Source organism: Hylobates moloch, unplaced genomic scaffold (genome assembly GCF_009828535.3).
Source record: "Hylobates moloch isolate HMO894 unplaced genomic scaffold, HMol_V3 SCAFFOLD_15, whole genome shotgun sequence".
Classification (NCBI taxonomy): Eukaryota; Metazoa; Chordata; class Mammalia; order Primates; family Hylobatidae; genus Hylobates; species Hylobates moloch.
The window spans coordinates 85320163-85333863 of NW_026652290.1; the positions used below are offsets into that span (position 1 = coordinate 85320163).

Genomic DNA, 13701 nt, shown 5'->3' on the forward strand with positions numbered 1-13701 from the left:
GGGATCCATAGTTTTCAGAAGAGACTTTTTTAAATAAGAAGAGATGATGGAGAAAAGAGTATCTGAGTAATGGGGGAGAGAATTCCAGGCAACTCTCTTACCAGAAAATGAATTAATTTCTCCCTAAAGAGGCAGAACTCCCCCTATTCCATCGCATTGCAAGCATTTTGTGAAGGGCATAGATACAGTTGATGAGCTGCAGCACAGTTCAAAAGGAACAAATGCACATGACCCACACATCTGAAACAAGAGTAGCCCCGACCTTGCTGACCAAAGGCTCCTGGAGGGGAAAAGACATCAGAAGAAAGAAGGGAATGTAAGGGGAAGATTGATTGGCTCTGCAAGACTGCAGCCTCAGCTCAGCTGTGGCTTCACCCAGGCCAGCACACCGCTGGTCGGTGCTGGACCGAACAGGTCATTTTATTTTTTCAGCTGCCTTTGGTTGTACTGACATAACTGGGCCCCTACCCACAGCTCTAGCGCATCTCTATCTACTCCACTCATATACTTTATGCTCTAATAACACCTAACCGCTATCATGGCCTTCCTGTTCCTCACCCCCCCACACGCCGTCTCAGACATTTTCATCTGCCGCTTCTCCCTCTTACACATCCTTCATGCTGGACTCAAGAGCGATTTTGTCCAGGAAGCCCTCCCTGCCTCCTCTTTGTTGGTGCTGTCATAGCTTCCCGGGTATGTCCTCAGTAAGTCATTCAACTTCACCATCCTCTAAGCCCTTGGAGTCCAAACCCTTGCTTACCCATCTTTGAATCCTCAAGACAGGGTGGTGACTGGCAGAGAGTAGGTGTTCAGTATTTGTTGAACTGAATGGAATGCATCCTATCTGCATACTTAACATCTTGGGCACAGAATGTAGAGAGAACTAAAGAGGGTTCCTGTCCTCCCTAGACAGACTTGACAGTCAGAACCCCAAAGTATAGAGAAGTTGGAATGAACTATGGCAGTAGCCCAGAAAAGGGAAACGTGTGTCTGAGGGCAAGAAAAGAATTCATCAGAACGGTAGCGTGTGAGGGCTGGGTGCCTGTAATCCCAGCACTTTGGGAGGCCGAGGCAGGCGGATCACTTGAGCTCAGGAGTTTGAGACCAGCCCGGCCAACATGGTGAAACCCCGTCTTTACAAAAAATACAAAAATTAGCCTGGTGTGGTGGGGCTCGCCTGTGGTCCCAGCTACTGGAGAGGCTGAGGTGGGAGGATCACTTGAACTCAGGAGGTGGAGGTTGCAGTGAGCCAAGATCATGTCACTGCACTCCAGCCTGGGCAACAGAGGGAGACCCTGTCTCAAAAAATAAAAAATAAAAAGAAGCATCTGAAGAGTCTTAGGACTGAACCTTGGAAAAGCTCAGGTTATGTGACTCCATGAAGAATTTTTACTGTACGGCGAAGTAGAGCATGAGCTGGGTGGGGGCGGGGGGTGTGTGGGAGTGTCGGGGAGGTGAGGGAGTATCAGTTCTTCACCTTAACATCCCATTCTGAAGCACAAGACAGCCCCTTGTCAGAGACAGACATGCATTTATCATTTCTGTATAACTGACTCAATATACAGCTACAGAGCTAATTTCATGCTGTTTATCTTGTAACATGGATTCTATGCTTCCCAAGTAATATTTTCATTTCCATTTTAAAATTCAGAGTTTATTAGGCCAGACGAGGTGGCTCAAGTCTGTAATCCCAGCACTTTGGGAGGCCGAGGCGGGCGGATCACGAGGTCAGGAGATCGAGACCATCCTGGCTAACATGGTGAAACCCCGTCTCTACTAAAAATACAAAAAATTAGCCTGGCGTGGTGGCAGGCACCTGTAGTCCCAGCTACTCGGGAGGCTGAGGCAGGAGAATGGCGGGAACCCGGGAGGCGGAGCTTGCAGTGAGCCGAGATCGCGCCACTGCACTCCAGCCTGGGGGACAGAGCAAGACTCCGTCTCAAAAAAAAAAAAAAAAAAAAAAAATCAGAGCTTAGAAAAATGCCTTCAAATACTGTTAGGAGAGCCATTCAAATCAGGTGCCCAAAACTAGATGGCACATTCATTCATCTGTGGTTGCATGGTTAACTAAGTAGTGCAAGAAATATGAGCTGTTTCAGAACGCAGACGTTTGTCAGACAACAGAAACTTCTGCTCTCCGTCCTGGAGATTCACACGTTTGGCCCGATTCTTTGTGAAAACAGACCAGGGCTCCTTCTATGAGAAGAGTAGAGGAGAGGAATGAAGGACAGGAAGAGGACAGAGTTGGGAGGAATGGAGGAAAAGGCATTGTGTTAGATAGGGAGAAATCTAGGCTCCAGCCTCAGCTGTGCTGCTAACTCGCTGTCTCTTGACCTCCCTAGGCATTAATTTCCTCAATCTACGAAATAAAGCAACTGGACTGAATTATCAATTCTAACCCTTCCACCTGTGATTCTAACCCATTCTGGTGCCTAATCAAGGAGGGGACAGATGGTCAACCAGGAAGACCCATAGGGGCCACAGAGGGCTGATGCGACCCTCCCGGGCTCTCCCTCCCCCTCTCCTTCCCCCTCTCCCCTTTGGCACCACCCGCCCCTGCGCGCCGCCTCCGGGAGCGAGCCGCGCGCGCCCGAGGCCACGTGACCCGAAGCCGTGGGGGCGCGCCCGAGCCGCCATGTCGGAGGCGCGTGGAGAGCCAGGGTCCAGGCCTGAGGCTGGCGTCCGATTCTTCTGCACTGCGGGTCGCGGCCTGGAGCCGTTCCTGATGCGGGAGGTGCGGGCGCGGCTGGCGGCCACGCAGGTGAGTTGGCCTCGCTGCGCGCCTGGGGAGGTGGGCGGCCCTGTCCCTGCCTTGTTGCCCACCCAAGGCCAGTCGTGGACGCGGGAAAGCGACGCTGGCGCCCCTCTCTCTTCCACGCGACGGTCGCCGCCCCCCGAGGTTGACTGGCAGGCGCTTCCGCTCCGGCCGAGAGAAGCCACCATTCCTTTCTTTCCTTGCATAGCAAATCCAGTTCCTTACTTCTCAGGGCTCAAGTTTTTAAGAGAGGTGTTGAGGAAAGTTATTTCCTGGATTCTTTAAAGTACTAAGTAGTGCCTGTAATTAGAATCTGGCTTGTCAGTTAGAACCCTTCGCTCTTTAAATGCAAGCATAATCTCCAAGTTCAGTTACCTGACTTTTTGTTAGTTTCTTGACAGTAATTGTATTTTACTTCTTAGGATTGTTGTGAGGATTAAATGGTATAGCGTATGCAACGTACACTTTAAACACGCAGTAAATAGCCAGAAAAATACTCTTGCGGGCCTCATAGTTATCTGTTGTTGATTTCTGTGAAATGAACAAAGTTTTAAGCATCGGTTTAGGTTTTAGAACGTTGGAAACTGGTTTCTTGAAAGTAGGGGATGAAGGTATAATAGAAAAGGTATCTTGATGGGGTGTGTGGGACAGTGTGAGTGATGTATTCTTGGAAAAGGGGAGCTTGCTAAATGAAATTAACCCCTCCACCCTGGCAGCTCCTACAGCATGGGAAGCCCACAAAAGGATTTTCTGCAGTGAAAGGTTGGAGTCGTGAAGAATTATGTCAGTTTTATTAGACTACCTGCCACTTGTGTTTTGGGTCACAGAATTTAATAGAGTATTGAATGTAGCTAATCTTAAAAAGCAACCATATATAATAACTACTGACATTTATTGAACATTTAATATGTGTCAGGCACATGTTCTTAGATCTTTACCCTATATTTATTTGCGTACTTTTCACAACAGCCCTGTAAGGTAGGTGTTCTACATTTAACAGATGAGAAAAATGAAGCACAGGTAAGTCCAAGAATTTATTCAAGTTATGCAACTAGAAAATCGCAAAGATGGGATTCAAACCCGAGCTAGGAAATCAGGAATGAGTATATAATCATGTTCAAACCAGGCCCACTATATGACCATGACATAGGGCTGCGCTGGCTTGTTTTTTTAAATGCTAACTTAAAGTGCTTGGTATGAAAGAGAGAGATAGCTTGACTCAATTGAATATGTAGGATTATTAGAAAAAGGAAAGACTCTCTGCTTGTTCTCCATCTTCTCTAAAGAAAAATGAAATGGGGAAAACTTTATTACCAGGAAGAAAATTCAATTAAGTATAGGGAAAACTTTTTGACAGTGAGAGTAATTAAATGCCAGTAGATTTGGGAATTTCCATATTCTGCTCGTGTATGTTTGAAAGATAGATGGGTCTGGAAATGGGATCTGAACAAATAATCTCTGAAATTCCACCCCAGTTGCTCTGTTACAGAGTGAACTCTCAAAGTTAAGGCAATCCTGAAATAACAGTGATGACAACTAACATTTATTAAACACTTAAAATGTTAGACAAGTTATGTGCATGTTATGATTTAATCCTCAAAAGACTCCTATGTGATAGACTTTTACCTCCATATTTTACCAAAAAAGAGAAAATTAGGGCTTGTCTCTGAGTCTCTCTAGCTTTAAAGCCCATGTGCTTTACCACTAGGCTAAATTACTGTGGGAATCTTCCCTGGAACATTGGATGTAGTTTATTTCTGTAACACCGTGGTAGAGTATGTGTGGTCTTTAGAATCAAAAGACCTGTATGCAGATCTTATATATTCCCTTAGTGGATTTGTAACTTTGGGCAAATTACTCAAATTTCCAAGCCTCAATTTTCTTGCATGTAAAATAGAGATGATAACTACTTTAAAGGATTACTGCAGTCCCTGAAATAAAGATAGTACCGGTAACATGGTGCCTAACAAATAGTTGGTGCTCAATTTTAGTTCCCACACAATGAGTTGTACAGAAATACTTAAAACATTCTTTCAATGTAAAGAGAGTGTTAGAAACTTTGGATCGCATCAAGGAATATTCTAAAATGTAAATTTACAAAACAGATTAATTCAAGAATAATTAAGAAAGTAATCACTTCATCTTAATCAGTGTTTTTCCAATTTTTGTGAACATAATCACTGGGGAAGCTTGTTGAAAATGAGTATTTCTGGGTGCCAGCCCCAAAAGGTTTTCTTTTAGTAGGGTAGCTGATAAGCCCAGGTGCTACCATTTTAACATGAAAACATGCTCCCCTCTCAGATAACTCCAACACATAGCTTGCAGTGGAAAATTTCCTGTGTATTCTTTTTAGCTTTTTATCATGGAGAATTTCAAAAATATACAAAAGTAAACAAAATAGTATGCCGAATCCAGCCTGGTATAGTGGCTCACGCCTGTAATCCCAGCACTTTGGGAGGCCGAGGCGGGTGGAATACCTGAGGTCAGGAGTTCGAGACCAGCCTGAACAACATGGTGAAACCCCGTCTCTACTAAAAATACAAAAATCCAGGTGTGGTGGCATACACCTGTAGTCACAGCTGTTGGGGAGGCTGAGGCATGAGAATTGCTTGAACCCTGGAGGCAGAGGTTGCAGTGAGCCAAGATCGCACCACTGCACTCCAGCCTAGGCGACAGAGCGAGACTCCATCTCAAAAAAAAAAAAAAAAGTATGCTGAGTCTCCATGGTGTAGTTTAACATGTTCCTCTATCCTCTCTATTTCCTGTAAGTTGGAATTCTGTAAGTTGTATCTAGAACTTGGTCAGATTCAGGTTTGATGTTTTTTCTCCCCTGTGGTTGTATGGCAAATTTCTTCATAAGTCCCTGGATGATGTTAAATATTTAATTTACATATCTACAAACACATATCACTTAGACTACTCTGAAGAAATTAATATATTGAGAAAAATTAAGCTTTACTTTATAATGATGTTTAATGTATTATTAAGTACTGCTATTTTTTGTAAGACTAGTAGTAGGAACAGTTATTTTAAGATAAAATTGAATGTTGTAGAGATATCTCTAATGTCAGTTCACCAGAAGAGTCCTGTCAGTTGATTCTTTGGTCTTTGTAAACTCACATATCAAACACTGTTAACACAGGTCCTGAATAGGCCACATAAATTTTTGTTTTTTAATGGTGTCATCACAGTCGAGGGTAGTGGGGTAGAATGAAGCAGGAAGTCAAGTTATTTCATAGTTATTTTTATTTAATGGAATAATTGCATAAGGTTGCCTTAAAGATTTTCTGCATTCCCTTTACATTGAATGCCTCTTTTTTTTTTTTTTTTTCGGACATAGTCTTACTCTGTCACCCAGGCTGGAGTGCAGTGGCGCAATCTTGGCTCACTGCAACCTCCGCCTCCCGGGTTCAAGCGATTCTCCTGCCTCAGCCTCCCAAGTAGCTGGGATTACAGGTGTCCAGCTAATTTTTGTGTCTTTAGCAGAGACAGGGTTTCTGCTAAACATATTGGCCAGGCTGGTCTTGAACTTCTGACTTCAAGTGATCCACCCACCTTGGCCTCTCAAAGTGCTGGGATTACAGGTATGTGCCACCGCGCCCAGCTGAATGCCCTTTTTACAAATTAAGTGAAACATATTTTTGAATTCCTTCTTCTAAAATAAACCAAAACAAACTCAAACAACACCTTAACCCATCACTTAGCACTTTCAAATTAATTCTGAAACTAAATGGCATCTGTAGAATTAGGAGACCTTTGGCACCTCCCTATATCGTGATATGTTTTTGCATAGATTTAAACTTTTTGAAAAAAACTGTGACAGGATCAGGCTCTGTCACTCAGGCTAGAGAACAGTGGCGTGATCACAGATCACTGCAACCTTGATTTCCCCAGCTCAAGCAGTCCTCCCACCTTACCCTTCTGAGCAGCCTCTTGGACTACAGGCACATGCCACTGTGCCCAGCTCATTTATTTGTTGTACCAACAGGGTCTGTGTTGTCCAGGCTGGTCTCAAACTCCTGGGCTCAAGCAGTCCTCCCACTTTGGCCTCCCAAAGCACTGGAATTATAGGCATGAGCCTAGATTTAAACTTTTAATCTTTGTGTTAAATTTGAATCCATGAATTTTAAAAGAAAGGAAAAATGCTGTTTAGATATGCTAGCAGATAATAGAGCTGTTATTAATAAAGGCTGTTACTTCATCTTCGGGAGTGTTATACATAAAACCAGCTGTTTTTAGATACTTGGTTATGATTTAATTCTAGATAGAAAAAACAGATTGTATATATAAATAAATTTTCAGGTAAGAAACATGAGAATGAAATATTCCAAATGCCTTATTTCTCCCTGAGTGTTGTAAATATGAACAGTTATAGGCAATAAACTCAAGAAAAAGAGAATTAGTAGCTTCAGCAGTTTTTGAAGTCATAAGCACCAGAATTCATTCTTCCTACTGTTTTAAGATATAATACCTATCTTCACAAAGAGTGAACTGTTTAAGTGCATTCACAGATAGGATTATTTGATTCTCACAGTGACTACTATTTTACAATCTATTAAACTACAGTAAGTCCTCATTTAATGTCATCAGTAGGTTCCTGGAAACTGTGACTTTAAGCAAAAGGATGTATAATTAAATCAGTTTTACCATAGGCTAATTGAAATAAACAAGAGTTCCTATAGCATATTTCTGGTCACAAAAATTTCACAAACTTCTAAATAGGTTATTTAGAACACTTCTAATAGTAAACGCTGAAATAACACTTCTAATGTTAAACATTGAAATAAATGTAAGCTATACATACATTTAAGAAAGATTGATAAAAACAAGATAATTATTTATCCAACTATTCCAGTTCAGTTATTCCAGGGTTTTCACTGGCCAGAGCCTGTCCTGGCAGCTCAGGGCACGAGGCGGAAACCAGCCCTGCATAGGATGCCATCCCATTGCCCGGCACACTCACACACACCCACGTTTACTTGCACTGGGACCACGTAAACATACCAGTTACCTAACAGGCACACTCTGGGATGTCAGAGGAAACTGGGGTGCTCAGAGAAAACCCATGCAGACATGGTTTACCCGGACAGTAGCCCTGGCTGGGAATTGGTATTTTTTCTTATCAATATCATAATGAAACAATGTTGAACAAAACAGTGTTACTCAAGGACCTGCTGTACTTCTGATAATATGCTTATTCTAAAAGAAATGTAGGCCTTATGATAATTCGTAGAATAATGTTGCTGCTTTTGGTTTTGAGAATGTATAATTCTTAGAATAATGTTGCAGTTTTGGGTTTCAAGAATGTATTTGGCATTTTACTGCACCAACATATACTATTCTTATGATTTGATGCTCTAAATAAACTTTTTGGGTCATCTTAATTAACTTAATAGTCGTGTTCTTTTTGGAAACCACTTGCCCCGGGGGGGAAATATATATATTTTTTAAATATAAATATATATATTTTTTTAAATATATATATTTTATATATATATGTGTGTGTGTTAGAGAAAGCTCATCGGATAAAATGCTTCCCTTGATGTTTGAATAAGAAAAGAAGATCTTTGTACAAATAAGTAACTATAAATACCTAGCTCACTGGCTACTTAGGTTAAAGTCACTGGTCTAGATGTTTGCATCGTTTTACTTGTTTACAGAATTTGAAACTTAAAACCATACATTTTCAGTAAAATATTTAGCTCGGTTCCCCCAGAATCTTAGCCAAGTATTTCATCTGTTAAATTGTTCTATGATGGCTTTAGTATCAACTATATTCTTATGTCGGGTAACAAAATCTGAATTTTTGATAATTTACTTTTTGAAACTTTGTTTTCAAGTTTCTAAGCATTTTGAAGTATATACTTTAGTTTTGGGAAAATGTCACCTATGTAATAAGAAAGAAGTAAATTCTAGAAACCAGAAGTTCTGGTTTTGGTTACTTCACTATCCCCTTATATATTGATTCCTAAACATTCTTTTCATTCCCTGCTTCCTCCCATAATGTCATTGTTCCTCCATCTGTTTTGGTCAGCAGCATTGCTGTAAGCTGTTTGAGTTTTAATTGGTGCCAATCTAGTGCTTCCTCAGGAGAGATTCTCTTTCATCAGCCTGGAGTAGCAACCCCAGAAATTACCATTCCAAGAGCTTAATTAGATCTTGGCAGATCCAAAACAAGCAAAAACCCTTGGAGTTCAAGTACCCATGGATGGTAGCTGCCTTAACACACAGGAAACCCCACATTCCCTGGTGTCTGCGTTCTAGGAGATTATTTAGAACCATGTTATTCAACTGTTGGCCACTGCTAAAAAGAGAACTCCAAGAAAGCCCACATCCATCCTGGACTTAAGAAGGTTGGGTTGACCCTAAAAGAGTTAAGATTCCACTGGTATTGAGCACCATTTGTCACAGCATGTTAGGCTTCCTGTGAGTCAGTCCTCTTTTCATTTTCCTTCTCTTGCCACATATCCATCCTGTCTCCAAAACCTGTTTCTGTTTGATGCATATGTCTTCTATTCATTATCTAGTTTCTGCAGCCAAGTATCTCATCATTTCTACCTTAGTAACCTACTTCTCCCTCTAGCATCACATTCTACACTCAGTCCTTTATGCCTCTTCTAAAGTAATTTTTTCTGTCAGCTAATTCAGTGCTGTCACAGTTTTCATCAAAAGTCTATAATGGTTGACCATTACCATTCGTGGTACTCAAAATTTCATGACCATTTGTCAAGCTGGCCTAAACTACATTATCCATCCACCTGACACTATCAATCAGCATAATAAAGCAAATGTTGCTTACAGTTTACTTCAGCCAGGTTTTCACTCCCACTTCTGCATCTGCCCCTTGTTCTTTTGTTAGAATCCTTCTTCTCAAATCTTACAGGATTCTTTCCCAAGACTCTTTGTAATGTCGGCTTTCATATTCATTGCTACTTAGTGTACTTACAGCTTATCAATGCATTATAATGTTAAAACTTTTTAGTTTTCTTCTGGATTTAATTCAAGTTATTGTCTTATAAATCTTATGTTTTAATGTGTATGTCAGTGTGTGTCTATTATTATTCAGGATATATGTTTTATGCTTCCTGGTAGCCTACAGGTAGGTCTTCAATAAATATCCACCTTGGGCTAGACACCTAATTTGTCCAGTACATTATACCTTTCTTTTGTCTACTTTTAGTGGTGATAGAATCTACGTTAGAGGGTTGTTATAAGGATAAGGAGGAAAATACCTATTCAGTGTTCCTAGTACAGAGCCTGACAAATAGTAGATACTTCAGAAATGGTTTTTATTTTTAATTTAGATGCTATATCTTAAGAGGGAAAAAAATATGGTTTTTACACTGACACTGGACTACATTAAAAGCTGTTTTTCTATTTCTAGGTTGAATATATTTCAGGAAAGGTTTTTTTCACCACCTGTTCTGATTTGAATATGTTGAAGAAATTAAAATCTGCAGAAAGATTATTTTTGCTGATTAAAAAGCAGTTTCCACTTATTATTTCTTCTGTAAGTAAAGGTATGGCTTATCCATATGCGTGTTGCTTTTACTCACATGATACATTGTACTCCAACATTTTCTGCTTGATAATGTGTAGCCATTTTACGCTTTAATATTCATTGACATGTGTGGGATCATTAATTATGTATTTTTCTGTATTTCCTGAATATTATCACCTGATTGTAGTAGAATATTTCTTCTCTTTGCAACCTGCATGCTGCCTTTTTTATGAGATTTTAATGTCCTAAGCCACATTTCTTCTTTGAGAATTATGATCAGGTACCTTTTCTAGAGATATATATGGTCAGTTGCATTTATTTGGATTTAGAAACATGAAATAATCCAAAATGCGTTATTTTAATAGTAAATCAGTGAAAATCATCGCCTTGTAAATTTTAACTGTGTGATATAATTGGAAAAATACTGCATAGTAAAAATTTCTATTTCTAGGACCTTAAATGTTTTCGATAAACTTATGCCCACTTATCAAGCATTACAGGTAAAGGGGGCGTAAGAGATTTCTTGTCCACTCTCTAAATTTTATAAATATGCTGCTAAAACAACGTATGGATCTTGATAAAAGCAGCAAAACATGGTCAGACACTGCAGGATTAAACGCTGCCGTAAACTTCAACTTGAATTACATAAGAGATCACATATTTATAGCCTATAATAAACTATTTTAAGAAAGACGCAAATGGCAAGAAATCAAGACCAAGCAGAGAAAATTGTTTTAAAGCAAATCCCAAAGTATTATACTGTGGGGTCAATATAATTCCTCCTAGTACTCTACACACATTCATCTTTAAGGAAATACAGTAATTTTGATCATCTTGATGACCATGGTTCATCAAGAAGAGATTAAACTTTGCTGAGCATACTGGCAGTGTGCTAAGCTATGAATGGGTTGTGAGTTACTTTATGGAAACGTATTATAATATACTTATTAATATAGTGTGGGCTAAAATGTAGCAGGCCCAAGATTCAGCTCCTCTGTTTCTGAGCTGAGTTTTTCAGTTTATTCTTTTCTTATAAAAAGTTAATTTTTATAGGGAGGATCACCATTATTTCAAAGATTGATAAACACTCTAGGTCTATGTATATATTGAAGAGATACATATATTAACATAGCACAAATAATCTTTCTAGGGTATTATATGGTAATTCTATAGGAATTTTAACACAATATGGATGCTATATATACAATATAAGAATGAACTTTATTCTGCACAATATTCTTATGGTAAATGGAATATGAACTCCAAATGAAAGTGAAGTTATTCATGTAGCAATTTAATAGAACTTAATTCGAAGAAATAAAGGTAATGGAGTTTGGGGGTGATGATTGTAATAGATGGTCTTTAAAGCTTCAATATAGGATCAACACGATTTTTCTTATTTAGGAAAAATATTTAATGAAATGCAAAGACTTATAAATGAAGATCCAGGAAGTTGGTTGAATGCCATTTCAATTTGGAAAAATCTTCTTGAACTTGATGCAAAAAAGGAAAAACTTTCTCAGAGAGATGATAACCAACTAAAAAGAAAAGTGGGAGAAAATGAAATCATTGCAAAGAAATTAAAAATAGAACAAATGCAAAAGATAGAAGAGAATAGGGACCGCCAGCTGGAAAAACAAATAAAAGAAGAAACTCTGGAGCAAAGAGGTTTTACCACTAAAAGTGAAAACTTTCAAGAAGAAGAATTTCAGAATGACATAGAGAAAGCAATTGATACTCATAATCAGAATGACTTGACTTTCAGAGTATCTTGTCGCTGCAGTGGAACTATTGGAAAGGCCTTCACTGCACAGGTATGCTTGCGTCCTAAAGTGGAGCCTGTCGCCCAGGCTGGAATGCAGTGGCACAATCTGGCTCACTGCAACCTCCACCTCCCAGGTTCAGGTGATTCTCTTGCCTCAGCCTCCTGAGTAGCTGGGATCACAGGTGTGTGCCACCACACCCAGCTAATTTTTGTATTTTTAGTAGAGACAGAGTTTCACCATATTGGTCAGGCTGTCTGGAACTCCTGACCTCAAGTGATCCACCCACCTCAGCCTCCCAAAGTGCTGGGATTACAGGCGGGAGCCACTGCGCCTGGCCTGGGGGGTCCCATTTTTTTAAAGAATTAATTATTCTTTAGATTTAAAATGAGATGCAAACCTCTCACAGAACAAATAACTAGGCCCAGACAATTAGTTCTTATGGAATTAAGTATCTTTAAAACTACATTTTCCTTTTAATTTTCCCTCAGATGTTTAAGAGGAATGGTATGCCATTCTAAGTAATGACTTTCTTGTACGTTCTGACTAAAAATTTCCTTAAATCTACAGATGTGCTTTGTATTTGGAAATCCTGATACCATAGTCCTCAGCTTTTGGGGTTTCTCTTCAGTTCAGCTTTGTGCTTATTCAGTGGCTACTCTGCACAGGTCCTGTACATGGGATTGTCACCAGGACCTAGACTGCAAATGCACGTGAGGTCTCAGCAGTGTAGAGAAGAGCGAATACCACAAACTGTTGCCATCACCAGACCTCATCAGTTGGCCCTTACAAAGTTCAGTGATGTTAAAGGCCATTGGTCTGAATACTTTATCAACCTTAAAATCAGTCAGACCCTAAAGGGTGAGTCTAATGATACTAATCTGATAATTTTTAAACACATAGGCTTATAGTAGCTGACACAGTTAATCTTTCAGCTTGCATCTATTTCCTGAAACCCAGAATGATCATATTTATCAGGTCATAATCTAGTTATTTCATATGCCTAAAATTACAAGAATATGGATTATGCATGAGTAGACATTAATGCCGTGGGGTGTATTGGGGGCTAGGGCAGGTAAAATACAGCCTTACTGCCTTGAATAGAAAATGCTTTCATGTAAAATTTTAATATCAGAACTCTAAATTACCATCGGATAGCCTGACTTGATTTTCTTATAGGCTGTTAGTTTTGCTTACATTTAACCTTAAAATTTTCATTTTTAGTATTCTTTTCTTTAACTTGCTGCTTTTCCAGGAGGTAGGAAAAGTAATTGGAATTGCTATTATGAAACACTTCGGATGGAAAGCAGACTTGAGGAATCCAAAATTAGAGGTAATGAGTATTTGTTTTATTTTATATACTTGTAACCTAATTCTTTAAAGAGAGTGTCCTGTATTCTTATCATACTTTTCCGTTTTATTTTACATTTGTAAAAAGTGTATCTACAGGGATCCAGCAGTCCATTTTATCTTTAGCAGTGGAATAGTACAGATAGTTTTGCTAGCAGTTTTCACTGAGAAAATGTCTTATCCAAACTCCAAAAAAAGATTTTTTGGAATGGAGTTGCTGGTCACAGTTGAAGAAAAAAACATTTATTATGTGGTTACAGCGATGTTCTCTATAGTCTCTATAATACACACAATCTATGATTTTAAAAATTTTAGCTGATGTTAAAACAACA

General features: G+C 39.5%; 1 protein-coding gene across 4 annotated transcripts in view; it reads left to right on the forward strand.

The window, feature by feature from the left end:
• Window positions 1-2635: 2635 nt before the first annotated feature.
• THUMPD2 (THUMP domain containing 2) overlaps window positions 2636-13701 on the forward strand; it is a 49434-nt gene continuing 38368 nt past the window's right edge. For 2 of the 4 annotated variants that reach the window (XM_032177055.2, XM_032177062.2), the window contains exons 1-4: window positions 2636-2761; window positions 10140-10275; window positions 11661-12070; window positions 13275-13352. In XM_032177055.2, coding sequence (XP_032032946.1) covers window positions 2636-2761; window positions 10140-10275; window positions 11661-12070; window positions 13275-13352 — 750 coding nt within the window. Of the gene's footprint in view, window positions 2762-10139; window positions 10276-11660; window positions 12071-12812; window positions 12881-13274; window positions 13353-13701 lie in introns of those variants that run through there. The other 2 variants (XM_032177056.2, XM_058428479.1) reach the window with 2 other exon arrangements.